This window comes from Phaethon aethereus (genome assembly GCF_964289735.1).
Source record: "Phaethon aethereus genome assembly, chromosome: 21".
NCBI lineage: Eukaryota > Metazoa > Chordata > Aves > Phaethontiformes > Phaethontidae > Phaethon > Phaethon aethereus.
The window spans coordinates 642,860-666,339 of record NC_138597.1 but is presented as its reverse complement, the minus strand read 5'-3'; the positions used below and the strand labels follow the sequence as shown (position 1 = coordinate 666,339).

At 55.0% G+C, this 23,480-nt stretch overlaps 1 protein-coding gene across 1 annotated transcript in view; it reads left to right on the top strand.

The window, feature by feature from the left end:
• EPHA8 (EPH receptor A8) overlaps positions 1-23,480 on the top strand; it is a gene marked incomplete at both ends in the record, with an annotated part of 48,503 nt that overhangs the window by 20,417 nt on the left and 4,606 nt on the right. The window contains 11 exons of the mRNA XM_082009335.1: positions 1,297-1,960; positions 14,659-14,814; positions 15,931-16,266; positions 18,475-18,599; positions 18,784-18,946; positions 19,412-19,508; positions 20,230-20,297; positions 20,829-20,954; positions 21,812-21,997; positions 22,620-22,681; positions 23,069-23,278. Coding sequence (XP_081865461.1) covers positions 1,297-1,960; positions 14,659-14,814; positions 15,931-16,266; positions 18,475-18,599; positions 18,784-18,946; positions 19,412-19,508; positions 20,230-20,297; positions 20,829-20,954; positions 21,812-21,997; positions 22,620-22,681; positions 23,069-23,278 — 2,193 coding nt within the window. The remainder of the gene's footprint in view (positions 1-1,296; positions 1,961-14,658; positions 14,815-15,930; positions 16,267-18,474; positions 18,600-18,783; positions 18,947-19,411; positions 19,509-20,229; positions 20,298-20,828; positions 20,955-21,811; positions 21,998-22,619; positions 22,682-23,068; positions 23,279-23,480) is intronic.

Genomic DNA, 23,480 nt, shown 5'->3' with positions numbered 1-23,480 from the left:
CCCAGCTGGGGAAAGGCTGTGCCTGGGGCTGCCCCTCACAGCTGGACTTGAGCATGGTGGTGGGACTCGGGCATCTTCAAAGCCTGCTGCTAGGTCCATGGAAAAGGCAGAAGGTTTGAAGTCCTTCTCTGCTCCTCTTCCTCCTCCTCCTTCTACCATAAGAAGAATTTAAGGATCCCAGACCCATCCATGGGACTTGTGATTGGGGTGCCTGGTTTGGACAGGAATGTGAGGTGAAGAGGTGGTGGGAAGCCCCCAGAGAAGGGAAGGTCTGTGGGTCCTGATGAGGGGTTGATGGGGTTGGAGAGGGTGGGAGTGTAGAGAGAGACAAGAAGGAGGCAAGAACGAGCCTCCAGAAATGTCCTGTAGACCCCAATTATTAAGTTCAACTTGTCCCTCAATTATGGATCTCATTTGTATCCAAAATCTCACTACTTCTCACTTTTCATCAGTCAAAACCACTTAGCATCCCTCCCTTGGATGACACAAATATCACTGTCCCTCTAAACTCACCCAGACCACCCCTCCGTTGCAGTCCTGCTTGCTGCAGCCTGCTTTTGCCCAGCATCTCCTCCCCAAGCTCATCCTGCTGCCACTGCTACACTGGATTTTAACCCCCGAGCTGTCAAGCTCTAAGCCCCCGGGTTTCCCAAGCTGCCCAGCTTCTCAGCTGGGCTGAGCACTGTGGTCTGACACCAAGGAACCACGCTAACCTCACCTTGCCTGGGAAGAAGAGGGCTCTGAACCCATGGACCCCTGTTTCTTGCTGGAAGTCCTGTGTTCACTGCATGCTTCCCCTTCACCCCGCAGTATGCACCCCGAAAGCAGTTCTCCAGCTGGACATCGGCATATTTAGTTTGTGCATGGAGATTGCGTGAGCCAGAAGAGAGCCAGGTGAGCCCCACACAGGGACCTTCCTGCTGCTGCTGCAAACGGCAGGCTGAGCGCCGAGAGAAGGGACTTGCAGACATGGTCTTGGAGGGTTTGGAGCCCTCCCAAACACACACTGCCATCAGCTTCTGCCATCAGATCGGGCTTATGCAAGCACTCCCATCTGCAAACAGGGGTGCACTTCACCCGGCCCCGCATCAGAGTGGGCTGTGAGAGTTACTGCTCAAATTAGTGATGGGTAAAGTGTGCTCATCCTCATTATCCTTTGGCCTGTGGCAACAGTGATCTCTCGTCCAGACACAGCTGCAGGAGCAGAGGGAGTTCATCGCGGGGTGGGTGATGGCACAGACTTCTCACCTGGTGTTGGGGACATCTGGAGTGACCTGTTCTCTCTCTGTCCCGCAGTGGGATTCAATCAATGAAATGGATGAGTTTTTCAGCCCCATCCACACCTACCAGGTCTGTAATGTCATGACCCCCAACCAGAACAACTGGCTACGGACCAACTGGGTTCAACGGGATGGTGCGCGGCGTGTCTACGCAGAGATTAAATTCACGCTGCGGGACTGTAACAGCATGCCGGGTGTGCTGGGCACCTGCAAGGAGACTTTCAACCTCTACTACCTGGAGTCTGACCGGGACCTGGGCACTAGCACCCGGGAGAGCCAGTTTCTGAAGATCGATACCATAGCAGCTGATGAGAGCTTCACCAACGTGGACCTGGGGGTGAGGCGCCTGAAGCTGAACACAGAGGTGCGGGGTGTGGGGCCACTGAGCAAGAGGGGTTTCTACTTGGCCTTCCAGGACATAGGTGCTTGCATTGCCATCGTTTCGGTGCGGGTGTACTACAAGAAATGCCCAGCAATGGTGAGGAACTTGGCATCCTTCTCTGAGGCTGTGACTGGGGCAGACTCGTCCTCCTTGGTGGAAGTGCGGGGAGAGTGCGTGGGCCATTCGGAGGAGAGGGACACGCCCAAAATGTACTGCAGTGCTGAGGGAGAATGGTTGGTGCCCATCGGGAAGTGCGTGTGCAGTGCTGGCTACGAAGAGCAGCGGGATTCCTGCATGGGTGAGTCCCTGCTTCTTGCTAGCGGTGCCTGCAAGGGGAGGGATGGCTGCAAAGGGGCTCTTGCCTCTTTGGGGAAGAGCTGAGGGCAGAAGCCTGCTCACAAAAACTTGGAAAGCCAGCCTCTCTGAAGGCCAAGGGCTGCCCAAGCCTCCGTTGGCCGGCTTTGTGCTTCCAAAATGTGTCGCTGGTACCACCAGCAGGCTCCTGTGAGCCTGACTGGGACGGGTCCTGGTGCACAGGGCATGGCTTTGGGACGGGGGCTGGCTTTGGGATGGGGGCTGGCTTCGGGACGGGGCCTGCCCTGGCTCCGTCGTACCCTACCATGGAGCGTGTGGCCCAGAGGTCCCAGCCTGGTGCCCCAGCAGCTCTGGCTGGTGCTGAGATCTCTGCGTGCGCTCTCCAGCGGAGCACAACCTGGCCTCTCCAAAATGCCCCACCGCTCGCTCCCCTGTGGCCGGGGGTTTGAAAGTGAGGAATGCAAAGCAAAAACCACTGAGCTTTTACAAAAGAAGGTTATCGCGTCCACCCCTCACCACTCCCCGGGGCTGCTGCAGTCCGGGGGTGTGGAGAGCCTTCCCGGGGGCCCTCTGTGCAGACGTCAGGCTGCCGACTGTACAAACCGCGATAAGGAAGAGGGGCGACCAGCAGCAGCCGTGCAGCCGGCGTGGGGATGTGTGTGTACAGAGCACGGCGCTCGGGGCTCCCCATGAGAGCCCTCCACGCGGATTTGTTTGCTCTCCGTTTCTTTATGGGGCGTGTTTAGGGAAGCAGCACAAATAAGAGTGCGGGGCTTCTGTTTGAGTTTTGTGGAAACGTCAAGTGGAGCATTTGTCTTGGGAGACTTGTCGCAAGGTTAGGACGTCCGACACTGGACTGGAACAGATCCACGTGCCGGCCCCAGCGGGTCCCCAGCTACGCAGAAGGGGAAGGACGGGCAGAATAAAAGCTTCTATCTGAAACTCCTCCAGCCTGCGACCACTGATTTGAAAGTCATCCTAGGATAGCTCTGATAATTCAGAAAGGGTCTCCTCCCACGTTAAAGAGTGGGTGCAATGGGAGTGCTGCCATGGGAGGGGGCACTGGCAGGGGCTGCGTGGACAGCCAGGTCCCAGCCCCACGACTGCACGGAGCTGTGAGTGGAGATTTGGTTCAGAAAGTCCAAGCACCCCTTCCCTGTGTTCCCCCTCCTGTGGTCCCATACAGCAGGCTCTGCCCCAGGAGATAGGCACCTCAAACCTGGAGGCTGAGGGAAGCCCTGGCACCGGTGTTGTGCTCAGCCTGCCTCATTTTGCTGTGTTTCCTCGAACACGTTTGTCTCTCTCCTGAGAGCGAAGCTGTGGGAGAGTTCATTCTCTGCCCTCCTGCCCTTTTGTGGTGGGATTGCCCCTGCCCGTAGGCATGGCGCAGGAGGAAGCGTGGTCCAAGCTGCCTCCCCAGATGGGGTGGGTGCAGGCAGAACATGGCCCTTCTGCATGCAGACGGACTCAGACCCACGCTGCTGGACCAGCAGTGCTCTCGGGTGGAGCTTCCCAGGGCTTGTGGCACCAGAAACAGGACAGAAGCGTCACTGGACTTTCTCTGACCTCAGTGTTGCCTTGTCCCGCTGCCTTCCCTGTCCCGTTTATCCTCAGCAGCTCCTAGCACAGGGAATGTGATAGCCCAGCACCAAGCGAGCAAGGGCAGCACCTCCTTCCTAGCACCTCCTTTGGTGGGTGGCTGTGGAGCTGGAGTACGTATATTTACAGACGAAAGCAAACAGATGCAAATCTCTGATCTAAGCTTCTTGTGCTTGACAGGGGCAGAGTTCATTTTTCACAGTGAAAAGTGCCTTTCTGGAATGATTTATAACCCCAGCAGATCTGGCAGAGTTGGAAATTAGCCGTTTTAATTGTCAGGTGGACAAAAGCAGGATTCCAGTGGCTGTAGCCCCAGCAATTTTTCATTTTCCGTCACAGGGATGAGATGATATAAATCACTCCTTGTGGCCCTAATAATCTTTCTATAAATATCAGGGAAATTCATTTTTTGCTTGGGGGGGGGAAATTAGAGAGAAGATACTTTGCCTTTATGGCAGTGTTTAAAGTGTGATTCCAAATTAATTTCCTTTTGCCTTTCACAGCCGGACGCCTTATTTGTCAAAGCTAAAGATGTTTGAACAGTGGAGGTCTCTCTCCCTCCTCTTTAACATTCATTTTTCTAAGGACCTGCCAGAGTGATGGAACACGGCTCAGGATGGCCAGAGCTGTTCCCAGCCCTTCAGAGGAGAAGAAAGGCTGTGCCACAGGACTGAGCGTGGGGTGGGAGGTGGTGGAGGACGCGGAGGAACCCAGGAACTTCTCTGCCCCTCGTCCCCTTTACTCTCAGCTATCACCTTGGATGCCCCTTTATTTGGGCAGGAGGGTGGTGGCTGGGATCTCTGACCCCTTGCACTTACCCGGGCGGGATCCACGCAGTCCCGGACGTTGTTGCGATGTCCTGGTGTTTGCCATAAGGATGTGAGGGGCACTTCCCGTGGGCTCGGGGGGGCCAGATCTCAGCCCAGGGGCACTGGGGTCAGGACCAGCCAGCCTGGCATCACGTGTGTCACAGCCCTGCACCGCACAAGACATTTGTCCCTTGCGCTTCATGCATCTGCTTGATTTACCTCAGAGCCACAGGGCCCCGTTTTCCAGCTGTGGCTGGGCATGGGTGCTGCAGTGCCTTACTGGACAGAAACCAGGTTTGAGCATGAATTGCCACAGCTGCTGATGGGGTCCTGGGGTCTGCCAGCTCCGAAAATTCCCAGCAGCTAGTCCCATGGCATTTTCTGCCACAGCCACCCCAAGGATGAAACCCCTCAGGGTCTCTCGCACAGGGCAGCACAGCCCTGCTGCCCGACTCACTTTTCCCCTCCAGTTTCAAGGCTCTGAAGGACTTTGCTTCCCTCATCCCCCATCATCCACAGCCAGCCTTGGATGTGCTACTCTTTCCTCCTTGAAACCTATCAGTCCACAGCGAGACACTTTAGTATCTCTTACACACAGCAAATAGCAACTGCTCTGCCTAAATAGCAGAATAAGCAGTAGCATAATTGAAAAGGATCTGTCCCAGCAATTTATCAGATAAGAAGACAATCAGCATAATTCACCTTATTTATATGCAGCTGCTATACAGGACAAATAGGCACCCATTCCAGTAAGGTCAGTGCAATTAGAGAAATGAGAAAGGGGAGCACTTTAACCCTGGGTCTGCTTCTGTGGGAGGAAAACCACAAGCCACCTCCTCAAGCAGCTGTGAGGCTGAGAGCTGGGACACGTGTACCACATCCTGTGCATGGATGTAGAGATGGACAGAGAAGCTCAGGCAGGTGAGGACAGTGGCTCTTCACCCACACCCCTCCTACCAGCCCAGGCCAGCCCCCCTTTGGGGAGGGCTGCTGGGGTCCTGAGCCACCAAGGCTTTGGGGCTGTGGACCTTGCATGGGGGTCAGAACCTCTCAGGAAGCTTTTTCTTTAATGAACAAATTAAAAAGGGTAAACCAGAAAGGATAGGGCCCCTTTCCTGCTGTCAGAGTGGGTGGATGAGCCTTTGGCAGAAATGCAGGTCCCAAAGAGCATCTTTGCAGTATATCCATGGGTTTCAGGAGTGGACTCGCTGTTCAGACGTTCTTGTCAAAAGTTTGGGACCAGGCACCTTAGCCTCCGGGTGTCCTGATTGCTCTGCCTGCTTTCCCTCTGTGGTGTTTGGGTGCTTCAGCTTGGCTGTTGCCTTTGGCTGAAAAACTGTGATTAGGGAGCAACAATTAAGCAACTGCTGCTCCATCAGCCTATTTGCACACGAGGACCACTGTTTGTAAGCCTGCCAGGGCTGAGCGAGAACAGGTACCAAACAGGGGTCTGATGTGTGCGGCTGAACGAGGATCTGGCTCTGGGGTAGGCTTTACCCAGCTCTGCTTAAGCTGAAAAAATGGCCTGTGGCCTCTGGACAAGAAGAGAGGGAACCTGTCACTGCTGGGACCCTTTCCCCTCCAGCTCCCAAACTGAAGGAGAGGTGAGAATAGGAGAAGGACTGCTGGCCCCTCATGGACAAACCCCTCTGCTGCTGGGCTCTCTCATGCCTTCTGTGGCACACGACTGGTGGAAATGGATCTGGAGAGTCTGGTTAGCAATCTGGAAGCCAGTTAATTTTTTTCAGTTGGTGGGATTCATGCTGATGAACCAATCAGCAAATTTAATGTACCTTAAACCTTCCTCGTGGGCAACTTTAATTGAGCAATTAAAGCACCACGGCATTGCTAATTAAGAGGAGAAAATACCCAGCTTGTTAATTATGTGCTTGTGAATACATACACATCCATGGACCTTTATGAAGAAAGTCAGTGGAGACTGACTTTCCAGCTGATGGGGCAAGGGGAAAGGAGTGAGAGGAGCGTGAAACAGCGTGAGAGGAGCAGAAACCCCATCCAGCTGCACCCCATCACCCTTGTGCCCTGCTGGTGGGCAACAGGGTCAGGGAAAGCCCTCGAAACACCAGGGGACAAAATGACACAGGTGACGCCATGGGCAGGGGATGCCAGGTCAGAGACACAGACTCCAGCTGGGCTGGGTGATGAATGGTGGCCACAGCAGCAAACCTTTGCAGCTAGCTGTGTGAACAGATGTGGTCCAGATGTTGATGTCAGAAGGGGAGGAAAGGTGGAGTCACGTGAGCCTTGGGCTTGGGCACGAGGGGCCGGACCCTTTTGCCCGGTGCTCTGCAGGCAGGGATGCTGCTTGTCCCTGGATACCTACCCAGGGAGACCACGGCCTGTGATCCCTCCCTTCAGAGCAGAAGGGGTGGAGAAGCATGCAGGGAGGAGCAAAGATATAGCAGTGGGTTAAAGAAGCCCACCCGAGCCTTGCCGCATTCCCTCCTGTCCCCACACTCCTTATCCCTTTCTATCTCAGAGATGCTCTGAGAAGCGTCAGGCTTCTCTCTCCTTTTTCTGATTACCATGTTTTTTTTCCCACCTGTATAAGAACATCACACAGCAACCATGAGCTCCGTGTGTTGTCTTCATGTCTAACAACCGATACAGGCTGCTGTGTTGGAAACAGGACACTGGTCTTGCTGGGCTGACTCCAAGCAAAACCCCTTTTTCCTGGCTCAGAGCTACACGGGGCCCCAGAAATGTGCGTGGGCGTCACACATGCCTCTGCCAACCAGGAAACCTGGGATTTCAGGACACCCATTAGCAGGCTTGGATCCACCTCCCTTAGGTCCTGCCTGGAAGCATATGTACCGTGTATCAAGGAGATGGATAAATGTGTGTCAAAACACCCTGTCACTACAACTCCAAATAAACACGTTGGAATATGTTTCGTGTTTCTTTGCAAATCAGTGCGGATTTCAAGGAGACTTTCCATGCAAGTCCCAGCACACACATGCCAGCTCTGAGCCCCAGGCTTGGTGGCTGTGCTGCACCTGGGTCACGCCTGCTCAGAGTCTCCTGTGCCCGCTGGCAGGGTCCCAGGCTGCCGAACCCGGAGCGAGACTGCACCGATGCCCTGGGTGCCTGCCGCTGAGGGCTTCTGCCACGAGTGTGCCAAAATAAACTTTGCAAGGGCAGGACCAGTTATAGTTTCGAAGCTGCTCCGTGGGAGTTACGCAAATGTTCTTTCAGTGATGCCAGGCAAGAAAATCAAAGGAACTTAGTGACTCACAAGATTTTCATTGTTTTGCAAGCCAGTCAGCTGCTTCGTAAAATACAGGCAATACCGGCTGGTGAGATTATATCTCCTTGACTTTATCCCATGCAAAGCCCCACATCCTAAAAAAACCAAACCAAACCAAAAAACCCCCAACCAGTTTGTTTTCCAAACCACGTAAGGTAGGACTGCTCCGGATCCAGGTATCAGACTTCAGATAGTAACAGACTGCAAAGAAGATCTGTCAGAGCCACAAATTGCTTGCAAGGTTTGGGCTGGACATTAGGAAAAATTTCTTCCCCTGGAGGATCATCGCTGGGGTAGGATCCTTGGATTCATACCTGCCTCATACCAGGGCTTCCATCTTACAGTCCCAGACCCGGCTTCTAATTAGTCTGTTTGGATCCCAGGCCTGCTGGGCTGTGCGCGCAAGCAAAAATTCAGCTCAGCGAGCACGCTGGAGAAGGTAGGGTGCAGGGCAAGGTGCTCTCAGCATCTCCAGTGCCTTCAAGCAACTGGCCAATTGCATTTACTAGGAAAACAAAACAAAGCAGCCCCCCAACACCTAAACCCATTTTTTTTTCTGGTTAGGAACAAACAAAAAGGACAAAGGTGACTGCAGAGCTGCCCTTTCCCCGCAAACAGAACGATGTAATTCTTTTCCCTGGCTGAATATTTTATTGTTTGCCACTTTTCCTCTGAGTTTGCTCTGTTTAGCCACTGACACAGATGAAGAGCGAGAATTATGTTAGGCTGGAGTTCAGGGTATTGATGGGGATGAAACAAATTTCATTTGTGCTTGGTAGGTCTCTGTAGTCCCCGTAAGAAGTGCTAAGAGAAGCTGGACTGTGATGGATGGATCTGGCAGCACTCAAAGATCTTCACCAGTTCTGCAATCTGTATTTTTTCAGTTTGAACTCTTCTTTTCCACAGGATTTGGCCAGGTTCAGGTCATGAACACAGGCTGTTACTCTGGCTTGCCACTGTGCAGGTGCCTGGGAAGCTGTTGTTGAGGAGTTCGGAAACAGGCAGCCTGCAGGAAAGACCTGGCATTTTGCACCAGTGCTTACACTGGAGATGGTGCAATGCAACGGGAGGCTGGGCACCTTAAATTCACTACCAGCACATCCAGAGGCTTGATGTGATTGCCTTGTATGGGGAAGATGCTCCTCATCCCGCAGAGCAGTAGGAGCATGACAAAAATTTTTTCTGTACTTGGCATGAGATCCAGAACGCACCCATGTCACTGCTGCTTGTGTGAGGACTTCTTCCTCTTCCCGAAAACAAGATGCTGCTGCTGACACTTCCCTGTGAGGAGAAAAGGATCCAAAAGCTGGTGATGCTCAGCTGTGTGGGGGCGAGGGCTGTGCTGGTCCTGCAATGCTCTTCTTTTGCTTCTGCTGGAGTGCTGAGCACCCTTATTTTAAAGCTCAGCCCCTACATATAGCCATAGCCATAAGCATGTGGTAAGAAGGCTCACATGCCCTCTGAAGCTACATACTGGTTCCTGCAGGGGCTGGGGCTACATTCTTGGTGGTTTTTTATGTCCTTTCTTCATTTATGCATCTTTGCTCCTGAAGCCTTGCAGCAAGGACGCAGGGTTACCTCCAGCACCGTCATCTGCAGCAGTGGCTCCGTTTGGCCCTGCTCCATCCTGAACACAGTGTTTTCTGGGTTTCTTTTTGGTCTGGTGAAAAACGTGTTTTTTTCAGAAGCCTTGGATAGTTCAGTCTAAAACCCTCTGACAAGACTGAGTTTTGGAAACAGCTTTTTTCTAATTCTAGCATTGGCCCGCCTGTTTCCATCTGACTCCTGCAAGCTGTAGCATTTCCCTGGATAAGCTTTATAAGCTTTACACAGCCTTCGCTCCGAGAGCGAGCCAGGCTGCCTCACCTACGTAAGGCTGCGCAGGTCACCTCGACGTCGCTCCCGCAGAAGGACATCTGCACCAGGCAGCAGAGCAGCACTTGCAGCAAACTGGGATTTGGATGTTTCCTGCTTTTCTCCTTTTTTTTTTTTTTTTTTTTTTTTTTTAAAGATGTAGGGAAGAAGAGGAGGGCAGTCAGGGGTGCTTTCAACAGTACTGATTTTAAGGCAAGAAGTGACACCTGCTGATTTTTCTATGGCAACATCATGCAAAAATCCAGTTTGGGATGCAGCCAGTCTGGACCACCACAGTTCCAGTTTGCCCAGCACTACAAGTGGAATTACTCCACCGGGAAGAGCAGGGCCCTCCTTATACAACTTGTCCTGGCAGCTGTGAAATCTGGGCATTGTGCAAGAAGCTGTGCAGGGTACTCTTTGCTGCACGTGCCATTTGCTCACAGCCTGATGCACAGGATTTTGCTAGCTTTGCAAAATCTTGGTGGATGAAAATTCCCCGTTTGCCACTCTGCAACATTTAGGGGTGTGAAGGAGTGTGAGATGGGTCGAACTGCGGGAAGAAGGGACAATCAGCGGGGAGGTGATGTGGAGTCTGGGATGATACGAGACAAGTTCAGGTGTGTAGAGTGGTGTGACGGGTTGTAAGGTAGCGTTGGGGGTGGGAAGGGTTGTGAGCTGTGCAAAGGCAGCGCAAGGTGGGAACTGGGCTGTGTGAAGGGCTGTAAGGTGGAGCTCAGGGGCTACAGGTAAGGCAGTGATGGGAGTGCGAGGCAGCGCAGGGGCAAGCAGCCTGCAAAGGGTGCCCAGAGCAGCAGTAGGGCTGTGGGGTGATGCATGATCCGGGAACCAGCAGTTTGCCTGAGAAAGCCAGCCCAGCCATCCTCAACCCCCCCAGACCACTGACCACCCTGGGGACAGAGATTAGGCTGACCTGGGAATGCAGGGAAAGGGGAGCACAGCCTTGCAAAAACACAAGGTTTGGGGCAATGAGGTGGGTGTCTCTTTTTAAGACATGACTGTGAATAACATCCTTCTGTTTTAGTGTCTGTATCACGTGGGAGCTGAGATTGGCAGCATCATGCTGAAACTGGATTGAAAGGAGCTGGGATTTTGTGTGTTAACCTCTCCTGGAGGGCTCTGGGACTGGTGCTTGCCTCTGGCTGTCACAGTGGCTACAATACCCTTATTTCCATCTCTATCTCTTCCCAGCACCGCCAAAGGGAGGTACATGGCTGCTCTTCTGGTGCTTGCTGATGTCCAACTTTGTTGTAGGGTCAGGGAAGGGGGCAACTGGCGGCACTGGTGCCACAGAGCTGTCCCATGGCAGCCTCTCAGCCGTGCCATTGCCCTGCCCAAACCTCCCGGGCTGAGGAGGGAGCCAAGAGGGACTGACATGGGGTCGATGCTCACATTCGCAGTCCCTCCGAAGTAGCCCTTGGTGGTCCCGCCTGGGCCACCTGCAGAGCACTAGTCCCAGAAGGCGACTTTGGGATGAGAAGAGCGGCTCGTTCCCAGCTAGTGTATCCTTGACCGTTCATCTATCATCTCCCGAGCTCTGCCAGCTTATTAGCAGATGTTGTCCTGTCCCCAGAGGATGGAGAGGGAGGGAAACAAATTGACCGAACTACAGACGGCTGGCAGAGCCCTGCCCACGCTCGCCCTTTCTGAGACGAGCCTGTTGCTTGGGGCCCCTTGGGCAGGCGATGCTTGAGCGAGGGGGGCTGGTGGGCTGGGGGAAACAGGCAAGATGTGCTGTGCAGTGGGGGGCACGGGGAAGCCCCATAGTATTGAACCCAACAGCCTGGGCTGATAATTGGGGACCTACCTATGTGACAGAGGGGTGGAGGTGTGCTCTGCCAAGCTCAGGTTTGTCATTGGATTTTGTAGGCTCTGCTTGACACTGGGACCAGCTGGGTGTCTGGGCTGCAAGCCCAGTATAGATGTGCAAGTCTTGAGCTGGGCTGCAGGTGAAGGTCTGCTGCTGTCCCATGTGCACGGCAAAACCACACCGTGAGATGAAACTGCAAGGACAGGCAGCCTTGGCTGGGTTTTGCTGGGCGCAGAAGGAGGACACCAGTAACAGGACTTCTGCTGGTCCACAAAGAGGCAGGACCCGAGATCCTCAGACACAGAGCAAGGGAATCAATTGCATAAAATAATTTCAAAAAAGAAATCCCCACCTTCTGCAGGGCTCCTGGGAGGGCACTTCTGGCAAGTGGCAGTAGCTGGTTACAGTGAAGACAGCCGGACATCGGCTCTGCACCTCCCTGGAGCTGCACAGATTTCGGTGCCTTCAGAGTGTGCCACAGCCATGGCTGTGGAGCACTGCGGATTTTGCGTTTGACTGAATTTTTCTCACTGGCCACTTCTCTGCTCATTTACTCTTCCCAGAGCTATCCCGGGATGTCCTGGTCTTCCATGTGTCATTGGCCTGGCATGAGAGCCCAATCCAGAGCAGGACATGCCTGTCATCCTGTGCTGTAGGGATTTCATCTCTCGTGCAGGTTCCAAGATGGTGCCCCATCTCCCGTGCCTGCAAAAGGCTTTGCACGCATGTTCCGCTTGCATCTAAAGCAAGCACTGACACACGGCGTGACACGATCCCGTCCATAGCGGTGCCTGCCCCAGCCCCAGTCACTCTCCAGGCCTCCTCGCGTGCTCGTGCTGTCCAGGTGCCGGGAGGTGTCTCTCAACAGCTCTGCCCTGGTGCACAAATACACCTGCAATTTGTCATTTAGGATAATTTTCCCCCTGAGCCTCTAAAATAATTGTGAATCACTGCTACAGGTAATTAATAGGTTTTTTTACAACATTAAATTCTAAGTGATTGCAATTGCTTGGTGCAAACCTGCTGCGCTTCGTGTTCCCATCCTACTTGCTGGTCTGTCTCTCCATAGCTGATACAGCACTGATTTCTCTGCCCTTAAATATTGGTGTGGGGAACCACTCCAGTGCCTCTTGCATCAGGAGTCCCTGGTTGATGGTTACTGCATGGATAGAGATGATGGTGGTTTGCAGGTCCACGGGAGATTCACCCAAGTCGAAGGCAGCAAATCCTGGCATGCATGCTGCCCCGTACGGACCGCGGGGCTGTCTCATTTCTCGGTTCCCATCTGGTAGGCCGTGCTCATGCCGTGTCTTCATCTTTTCACACAAGCAAAAAAATGGGAACTTTTCTTTCTGAGGGATTTGGGTTTTTTTTTTTTCCCCAGATGGCTACCCCCCAAAGTTTGTCCCCACCGGAGAACAGGGTGTAACAGCACTCATCTCAGTCTTACACCCAAAAACAAGGGGTTGCAGACCAGAGGGTGCTGCAGCATCAGGCAGAGAGCATTTGGTAAGGGTAGAGAGTCCCTGGCTCGCTCGTGCGGGGCATAACAAGGACCAGTCAGCACCAGAGCCTGGCAAACGTCCCGGGCTGTCCGTGGTGCGGCTGGCTGGGGACAGCAAACCTCCTCTCCCAGCACTGCCTGCCCGGTGTTCTCTCCTCTTCTGATGCCCTTGAGGAGGCGAAAGGTGTGGGAGAGCTGGGGAGCAAAGCCAGCCCCGAGCTGCTGCAATTTCCTCGTGAGTCACATACGCTTTCCCTTGCATCCCCAAGTTTGGGCATTTCTGCTTCTTGTTCCAATGCCCTTTGGGGAGTGAAGGAGCAGGAATTTAGGAACAAAGTCTGGAGCTGCTGGCCTTTGCTTTTTCCAGTCTGCTGTACCAAGATGTGATACCAAGCTGTGATACCCACCTGCAATACCAACATCTCTGGCATGTGCAGCACATGTACATCCTGTCTTTAAAGTAGCATTCGGTGCAAAACTGACACAGAAGCTGGTGACAGAGTCTGCAGCGGGAGCAGCAAGCCACCATGGAGGTGTGTGGCTGGAGCGCTGCCTTCAGCTGCCAGTGCCGAAAGTGGTCCATTTATAAAGAGCTGTTGTATCGCTGTGCAGTCTGTGATAGGTGAAATATGTTGGTAGCAATCAGTCCAGGGAGATCCGTGGCAAAGAAAGGAGTGTTATTAGAAAGAAAACAAATCAGCACCTAGAAGGAGAACAAACAGACAGCACAGAGGGACCCAGACCACCAGGGATGATGGATGGCAAACAAAACCCTTCTACATGCTTGGAAGCAAAAATTGAGGCTGTATGCAGAGCTGGCCACTGGGGGTAGAGATGGGAAAATGAAGGTATTACTACCTCAGTAGGGAAGAACAGAAATGAGTCAGAGCCAGGATTAATGCCTGAATCACTGGAACTGGTCCTAGAAGTACTTGATGAACACAGGGACCCAGACAGAGCCTGTTTTTCCTTACTTGGAATTGAAATCTGCAGGAGAGGACAGATCCTTCCACCCCCAGACAGATACCTGACATGCCACATGTCACTCTTCAGCTAATCGATTTTCCTAATGAGATTCGAGCTGTTTGCTTGTGTGACAAATGATTCCCCCGAGGGGCTGCCGGGAGAGGCGGGTGCAGCACGGAGCAGGCTGGCGCCAGCCCCGGCGCGGGATGAGCGTGTGCACCCGCCGCACGGCCGCCGGCACCAGGAGGGTGCAGAGCAACTGCAGGCGGGTCGTGTTGTCGGAGAAAACTCAGGCTGGCTTGTCTGGCCCTGCTGTCCCTCCGCAGAGAGCAGGCAGCGTGCACTGCCCGCTTGCTGCAACGCGAAACAAGAGAGGGTGTTTTCCCTTGTTTTGTGCAAGGAAACTTGTCCATTTGTAGAGCAGCACACTGGGGGCTTGCAGAGGGATGTGCACCATGTCCCATGACATGGATGCTTTGGGGCACTTGGGCGCACCCAGCATGAGTAGAGTGGCAACCACTGTGAAGTGAGGTTGCCCCATAAATGACAGTTCTTAGAATGGTTTACAAGGTGATTCCCAGTGCTGCCTGGTTTGGTCTCCACAGCACTCCCTGCCCCGGGGCCAGGCGGTGGGGAGAGCTCTGGGCAGCAAGGAAAGCACCTCGAGCGTTGCAGGCAGGTCACAAAGAGCAGATGCACTTGAGCCTGCCTGTGAGAAGGGCTGGTTTCCAGTGCACTAGGACGGGGGTGAGAGCAGGGTCCATCTTTACGCTGGTGGGATTCGCCAAGCCGTAGGATGCTCCTCAGCCAGGCACATCGCTCTGACCTCTACCCATTGCCTCCTCTGCAGCCTGCCAGCTGGGATTTTACAAGTCGGCCCCTGGGGACCAGCTGTGTGCAAAGTGCCCCTTGCACAGCCATTCGGAGAGCCGGGGAGCCCACGTGTGCCACTGCGACAGCAGCTTCTACAGGGCAGTGCAGGACCCCCCCTCGGCCGCCTGCACGCGTGAGTACGCCGGCTGCCCAGGCGCCCATCCGCGCCGCAGCGGGGCAGGTGCCACGTCCGCAGACACAGCGGACGCTCCCCGGCTAAGCCCAGCGGGCACCCTTGTCTCCACGTATGCTGCCCACGGCGCTGTAGCCACCTTTCAACCCCGGGTCTCCCCTCGGTGCACGAGCCGGGCCCCCCTTAGGCTGCACTCCCTCACTGTCCTCTGCCTCATCCTCGTCTGCTGGATGGGGCCAAACATCCCTGGCCAGGCTCTGCTCCCCTCCCAGGGCTCTCTCCCGCAAGCGAGCAGGATGAGACCGTGGCTCTGCCGGCAAGCTCGCCCGCTCACGCACCAGCCAGCGTGCCAGCCACTTGCTGGCTGCTTGCCTCTGCAGAAATGCCCAGGGTGGTCAGAGCCCCGGGAAGCCATGGGGCAGTGCGGGTAGGCAAGTGTTGCTGTGCTCTCCGTCACTGTGGGTGGACGGTGGCACTAGGGCTTGTCACGCGTTTCAGCTCAGCCCTCAGCTCAACTCTCTGCAATAGGCTGCTTTGAGGAGCCTGCTGCTATTAAAAGGGGACAAGAGCATCCCAGGAGGAGTCCTCCTCTCTGAAGTTGGTCCAGGAGTGCAGAAAGGTGTGGGGCTGCTAGCTGAAGCCAAGGTGAAAGACAGGTCAGCAACATCTGTCTTGTGTTTCCCTGGGGGATATCCACCCAAGGTTGTTTATCTCCCCAGTGAAATGTGACTTTACCCTCCCTTGTAGATGAGCCGGTCCTGTTCTCCACTGCCCAGCCCATCAACACCTTAGCTCTTCCCCCAAAAGCTTCATGCACCCCCATTGCTTCCTGCTTTCCCCAGAACTCAGCTGGGGGAGTTCTTGCCTGCCTGCCATTTGGCATCCTGATCCAGAGCTTCTTACCTCCATGGCATTTCACCCTGAGAGCTGTCTGCATCTTTGCTGTCTTCTGTTTGGAGCATTTCCCACGCTGGGAAGCTGTGTATTCCCTGTAGCATCGTTTACACGCGCAGGTACACGCTCCCCGAGGTGCATCTCTCCATTGGTCCCACGCTCTGCCGGTCCCAACACACTACAGCAGCCCCCGCTCTGCCTGAGCCTCTGCTTCTTTTCCAGGCCCACCCTCTGCTCCTGTGAACCTGATCTCCAGTGTAAATGGCACCTCGGTGACACTGGAGTGGGGCCCGCCCCTGGACAAGGGGGGACGTGCTGACATCGTGTACAACGTGGTCTGCAGGCGCTGCGTGGGGGATGCTGGCCAGTGCGAGGCGTGCGGCAGCGGGATCCGCTTCGTGCCCCAGCAGATGAGCCTGGTGCAGGGAGCGCTGACCGTCACCAACCTCCTGGCCCACACCAACTACTCCTTTTGGGTGGAGGCCGTCAACGGCGTGTCCGACCTCAGCCTGGAGTCCAGAAGAGCTGCAGTCGCCAACATCACAACAAACCAGGCAGGTAGGAGGAGCAGATACCCCCGCCAGGCTTTGCATGTGTTGGTGATGCTGATGTTGCTCCAGACAGCACCTGCAGGAGCCAGAACCTGCCCTAGCAGCCAAGGGCTGGTTTGGTGATGGGCATGGGAACCCCAGGAGATGTGACCCTTCTGCTGCTGGAAGTGGGTTCAGGGAGTTGGGGTGGGCTGGAGACCCTTCTCTGGTTCATGGTATCCTTCTTCATCCTCCTTTCCCTCCACTGCAGCCTGCAGCCGCTAGTGGAGGCTCCTTTTCTGCAGGAGACGGGGGCACGGAGAACACTTGTTTATTGACAGGAACACTAAGTGGAGCATGAACCTTTCAGGCTGTTCCTCCAGCCTTCTGTCCCTTCCCAAAGGGCCAAGCAGCAGTTCATGCTCTGCTCTTAACTCACACCACTGCCAGGCCCTGGCAGGTGACAGCAAGGTTTGCTGAGAAAAGTCTCTCTCATGCATGCCTCATCTTTGCAAATCCCTTGCTGTGAAATGCTCTTTCCCCAGGAAATACTTCTGAGTAATGCTGTGGCCCAGGTAAGCCAGGACCTTGCTCCAGGGTCACCTGGGCATCTTCCCAGAGCGGAGCCCAGCTAAGCCCCTCTCCATGGAGCATGCTGTAGGCAGAGGGGACCGGGCAGGGACTGACACTTCATGTTAATCCTCCTGGTTGGAAACGAGCCCGCAGGAACCTCCCGTGATGCTGAGCCCCGTCTGCTCTCATGGCAGTGGTGCCAGCAGGAGAAACCCTGAGAGCCTCACTGGGTTAGCTCATGGCTGGCACCAGAACAAGGCCCTTTTGTTACTAATGCCTGCCTGAGGCACTTCTTCACCCCTCCGCCGAGGCTCAGTCCTGCTGACTCGCTCCTGCATGATCCCTCCAAGTGCTGATGAGCAGTGTCAGCATGATGCCTCAGAGTGGGATGCTCTTGGGAAGTGCCGGATATTCCCATTTCAACCTCTCTGCTGGAAAGTGGATGCTGAGCAGCTGCGGCAAAACCAGCGGGGCTGGGAATTTGGTAGTGGTTGAAGTTTATCTGCTATGGTGGTGCTGCAGCTGCTGCACACCACAGAGCATCCCTGCCCAGCAGGAGGGGCTGAGGGACCCCTGCCGCACTGCACAGTGGCTTGCCCACGCTGGGTGCTGGTCACCCTTGTCCCCCAGCCCCGAGTGGCTGAGTGGGGCAGGAGCAGGTGCAGCAGAGATACCCTGGGGCTGTTTGGAGAGATGGCACTGCATGTGCCCATGGGGTTTAGCTGATCCCCCCCACCCGTCCTGTCCCAGTTACCCAGGTTCCTGTGTCCCGGCAGTGATTCCTGCTTCTCAGAGGGGCCAGCCCAAAGATTAACTGAGCTAAAACTGCTGCCTTTCAGTCCCTGGCTGCCCCACTGCTGCTGCAGCCCCTCTGGCCTCCTTTGGTCTGTGTTTTGCTCCAGCGACACCCCTGCGCTGCAGCCGCGGCAGACAGCAGCTCTGTCATCTCCAGAGCCACCACATCCCATTCTCCATCCGGCAGTTAGGGTCATAAGGGGTGCCTGACACCTTCCCGTGAGTTGGACCCAATGGCAGCACCCATCACACCTTCTGGGGTCCTTCCAGGGGGGATTTTCCCAGCAGGAACAGTCTGGTGAGTTGGCTTCTGCAGCTAGGGCAGCTCCGACTCAGATGCAGCAGGTTCAAGGACAGATTCACAGGCTCCCAACCCAGGCCCGGGCAGACGACAAGAGCATCTCCAGGCAGGAGAGCACCCCCAGGGCACCTTTCAGACTGACGCTCAGTCCCTGAGCATGCCTCTGGGTGATCCTGTACCCTTCCCCAGGTGGGGCAGGAGGGGTCAGGGTCCTGCCAGGGATCTCCACAACCTCCAGCCCCGCAGCCCCGTCTCCTTTCTGGCTCCAGATCACAGCGAAGCATCAGTGTCCCCTCCTGCCCGTGCCTGGACAGAGCTCTCCTCTTTCATCTCCTCGGAGCCTGCTCGCTCCACAGGAAAGATATTGAGGCAACTGAAGTGAACAAAAGCCTGTTTGCAAGCCCCTTCACAGCACTCATCTCCACGATTAAAACAGAAACATGGTTTAAACCAAGGGTCCTGCATGGGGCTCCAGTTCCACCCTTCCCTGCTGCTGTGTCCTGCTGCCCTCACCCATGCAGGACCCCCACCAGCAGGCACCTAACACCCTGCCGTCTGCATCCCCAGCCCCGTCCCAGGTGGTGGTGGTCCGCCAGGAGAGCACGGGCCAGAACAGCGTCACCTTGCTGTGGCAAGAGCCGGACCAGCCCAACGGCATCATCCTGGAGTATGAGATCAAGTACTACGAGAAGGTAACACCGAGCTTGCTGCTGCAAACTGGTCCCAGCGTGGTGGATTTAGACAGGGGCACAGCTCAGTTTAAATCCTGCTGGTGCAATTGCTGCTGTCAGCCAGCTGTGCACAAAGGACTATTTTTGGAAGACTTTGTGGTTGCTGTGCTGATGCAGCAAGATTTTTGGTGTTGCTTTTCACCAGGACAAGGAAATGCAGAGCTATTCGACTCTGAAATCCAAGGCCACTACTGCCACCATCTCTGGACTCAAGCCCGCAACCCACTACATTTTCCAGGTTCGGGCTCGCACGTCCGCTGGCTGCGGGAGGTTCAGTCAGACCGTGGAGGTGGAAACAGGGAAGCCCGGTGAGTGTGTGCAGTTGTGGGATGTGGGAAGTGTCGGGCAGGGAGCATGGGGGATGGTGATGCCCTTGGCCATTGTTCCTCTGGCACGTGGGGAGGGAGGCTGGAGGCACATCTCCGGGGTTTCAGCCTGCAGGGCTTGCTTGAGATAGCAAGCACTCCCTGAGATGTGCCGTTACATTAGAAATAGGGAGGAAGGGCATAGCAGTTAGGCTAGGGAAGACCTGGTGAGGTCCTGAGGCACCAGTCTCCTCTCTGCACTGGTTTGTGGTATCACTATGGCTTTCCCAGATCTGTGCTTCATTTCCTCATGTGTAAATGGTCCCTGTACACTGGGAGAGCCCCAAAGCTGGGGATGGATGGTGCTTTATCTTTGAAAAACACGACGCCATGCAGATAGGTGAGTTTCTGAGCACAGCGGAGCGCTCCTCACTCCAGCTCACCTCCTTCCTACTCTGCTTCTTCCAGTCTCTCTCCGATACGACACAATGACAATTGTCTGGATCTGCCTGACACTCATCACTGGTCTTATTGCATTGCTGGTGGTCCTAATCTGCAAGAAGAGGTAAGTGTTTTCTGGAGGTCAGTGTGGGTTGTCACCAAGCAGGGCAGGAGGGATGGGAGAACTTGGGCGCAAGTTTTTTCCTCTCAGTTTGTTCAGAGCATCCATAGGTCAGGGGTTAATAAGCAACCAAGAGACTTCATTCAGGTGTCACCCTGCCTCCACTTTCCCTGTGGCAAAGCCAGTCTCCAGACCTTCCCCTCGTGGCAGCAGGCTGAGTAGCAGAAGCAGTAGCAGTAGCAGAAGCAGTAGCAGTAGCAGTAGCAGTAGCGATAGCGATAGTGACAACAATAGCCATAGCCATACCAGTACCAGTACCACTACCAGTATGAGGGCTGACTGGATGCGCTAGGGAGTGGGTCAGGAGTGGAGAGAGCTCTTCTGCATCAGAAAGGTCTGAGGGGGACTGTGTCTGCTACATCTCAGCATGGCTGAGCAAGGCATGTGGAGCAGACATGCCACAGCCCAGAGGGGCCAAAAGGGCTGCAGCTTTTAGCGCTGCCCAGCCTTGGAGAGCACCTGGCAAATACCTTGCTCCAGGCCAAGCAAGACTGTCAGTCCAGCAAGGTGCAGAGATGCAGCTGGTGGAGGGACGAGCGCTAACTCCAGCTCCTCCTGGGCTGCCTACAGCCTTGGCATGCACTGCCTTCCACCCCTGCCTTTGGGCTGCTTGTGGGAGCGAGGCATGGGAGCATCTCTTCTGACCCTTGTGTCCCCGTGGCAGGCACTGCGGGTACAGCAAGGCTTTCCAGGACTCCGATGAGGAGAAGATGCATTATCAGAATGGGCAAGGTAGGACCCTCCCTGCTGCTGCCCCTGGGGTGTGAAGGGGCCTGTGGATGGGCAGGGACCTGTACCGTTGCCCCCCGGGACCGCTGTGGTTTCCAGAGGGAAGGGCTTTGACCACTGCCTGCCCCTGGGGATGTGTCTAAGAGAGCTGGGCAGGGGCTCTGATCCCAGGGGCATCCTGGTAAGGGGGTTGAAGTGTTGCACAGCGTGAGGTGGGACTGCAGCAGGTTCATTCCAGACAGCAGCAGGCCAGAAGAGTGGAAAATTCATCACAGGTAAGGGGTAGGGGTGTGACGGAGGGGGACAGTCACATGGAGGAGACCTCGGCAGCCAGGTTCTGGACTACTCTGAGGACACTGCTATGCTAAAGAGTACCTTAGGTTTCCTTGGGGCTGCAACCTCTGCGGCTCCTCAGCATGTCAACCCAAGAAGTCCTGCCCCTGCCCATGCTCTGCTCAGCTGCTGGGTGCTCCTACTTTTCAGCAGGGCTGCCTGAAAGAGCTTATCTCCTCTCTCCCCTTTGAATCCTGGCAGTGAAGTTCCCCGAGTCCAAGTTCTATGTGGACCCACACACATACGAGGACCCCTGCCAAGCCGTGCACGAGTTCACCCGTGAAATCGAGGCCTCCCGGATCAAGATCGAGAAGGTCATTGGGTCTGGTGAGTCTCCAGGCCAGACTGCCTCTTTGCATCACATCTGCTCAGGGAAATTCACGGTCTGAGGTTGTGCTGTCCCTGTGGCCTGCTGAGACCACAGCAGGCTGCACAGCACGGCACAACTCTCAGTTGGGGCTTCATCTGCTCCTTCTCCTTTTGAGATCAAAATCATGGATGGGGGGGGGGTGGTGGTGCATGAAATAAACTCTCTGGCGGCAGCCTGGTGCAGAGGGCTGCCGTTCCGCCGGCGTGGCACTGACGGCTCAGGCTGACACAGCAGATGCTCAGCCTGTCCCGCGTGGGCACTCCGAGGCAACCACCCTGCTTTCAAACCTTGGAGCAAGTGTCTGGAGTGACAAGATGCAAATGATATTGCAAGAGAAATGGTAAATTTTAAGAACAAAAGGGATTTTTGCATAGGAACAGGGGCTTGCAGGGAAGCACAGGGCAGAGACAGAGCTGGAACTTCACCAGCAGCACCTCAAGGGCTTACTGCAGAGCAGCATTAGGAAGCCTGGCTGAGAGACATCCCTGCTGCTCTAAGAGACTCACAAATTTGTTCATTAAAAGGGGTAGAGCAAGTGCCACTGTAATCACTACTCTTGGCCCATCGCCTGCAGTAAAAGGCATGAGAGAGAGGTGGTTTCTGATACTTCTGCCCAGAAGCCAGAGGTGGCACTGGAAGCCAGAGATGGGCAATCCTTTCTGTGCTCGGGACAGCGATGCACAAAAAGCCCAGGAGTCCTGAAGGGCCGGAGCACGCTGTGACCATGCTGGCAGACTGGGTGATGGGTGGTGCTGGTGGGTCAGTGCAAGAAGCTGAGGAGCTCCCCATGCCCTCACCTTCCCTTGCCTTCCAGGGGAGTCCGGAGAGGTGTGCTATGGCCGCCTGAAGCTGCCAGGGAAGAGGGAGATTCCTGTGGCCATCAAGGCACTGAAAGCAGGCTACACGGAGAAGCAGAGACGGGACTTCCTGAGCGAAGCCAGCATCATGGCGCAGTTCGACCACCCCAACATCATCCATCTGGAGGGGGTGGTGACAAGGAGTATGTGGCTGGCAGGGATGGGACCCTGTGGTGGGGCAGAGCTGGGATGTATCTCCCTGGGGGCACCCTGGGAGATGGGGGTCAGGGATCACTTTGAGTGTGCTCCATCCTTCAGCTGCCCCTGTTGCTCGCTTGTCAGATGTCCATTTACCTAGGGTCCCCTCCATCCCACCCCTTGCCTTCTCTTACAGCACAAGATTTCCATATGGCAGTGCCTCACCTTGGTCCGCAGTGTGCCCCAGGTCAGGGTTATTGCTTTAGGAGATGTCCTATCCATTAGCATTTATTTTAAAGGCTGCCTGTATTGAATCATAATCTGAAGTCTTCCTTCAAAAAGGCACATTCTAATGCAAAGCTTTATGCTAATGGCATGCAGATTTCAGCGGGATAACAAAACTGACCTAGCCACATCAATAGCACCTGAAGGGAGGGGTAAGTGTTGCAGTTATTGCCACATCCCCTCTGTGGTGCCTGTCCTGTATGGTGCACAGGTGAGACCGCTCTGCGGGGCTGGAGGAGATCCACAGGCCTGGATTCATGTCTCTCCCAGTAAAAGCCTGGCACTGGGCTTCCTGGAGGAAAGTGATTTCTCTGCTAACTTGACCTCCCTTGTCTCCTGCAGGCAAACTGGTAATGATTGTTACTGAATACATGGAGAACGGCTCACTAGACACCTTCCTCAGGGTAGGGAGCTCTCTTGTATTCATTGCACATCCCCCTGGGCTGAGTCACTGGAGGACAGGCTGGTTCCTGCTCCTCAGCCTCATGGCCACTGCAACCCCTGCGCCGGAGCAGTGAGCTCTGGGCTCTCACCTCTCCCGCAGGCACTGGCTCCAGGGCATCGCGGCCGGCTGCCCAGAGCAGCAGTGCAAAGGCAGGGACACCTGCCTGAACAGCGTGTCAGAAGTGCTGGGAGGGCAGAAAGTGGGCTGCGGGGCAAGACAGAGGCACTGGGGTTAGAGGAGGTACTAAGCCAAAGATAAGAGGTACTAGGGAGTTAGTTTAATGAGAGCAGCATCAGTAGGATGCTCGTGAAAACCACGAATGAACTCTGGGTTATTTCCTTTCCAGAAACATGACGGGCAGTTCACCATCATCCAGCTGGTGGGTATGTTGCGTGGCATCGGAGCGGGTATGAGGTACCTGTCTGACCTGGGCTATGTGCACCGGGACCTGGCGGCCCGCAACATCCTGGTGAACAGCAACCTGGTCTGCAAAGTGTCTGATTTTGGCCTCTCACGCATCCTGGAGGATGACCCCGATGCTGCGTACACCACCACGGTGCGTGGCTCCTAGCATTGCAGTCTTGTTGATCCTTACTGACAGTGATTGCCTCATGTCACTGACAGATGGAAAAGTTGCCACTCTCAAATCAAGATAGGCAGGGCAGGAATGGAGATAGTCACCTCATTGCTGATATCTGGACCAAGACCATGAACCCAAATTGCTTCTGAGCCTTAATGCATCATCCTTCATACAGGGA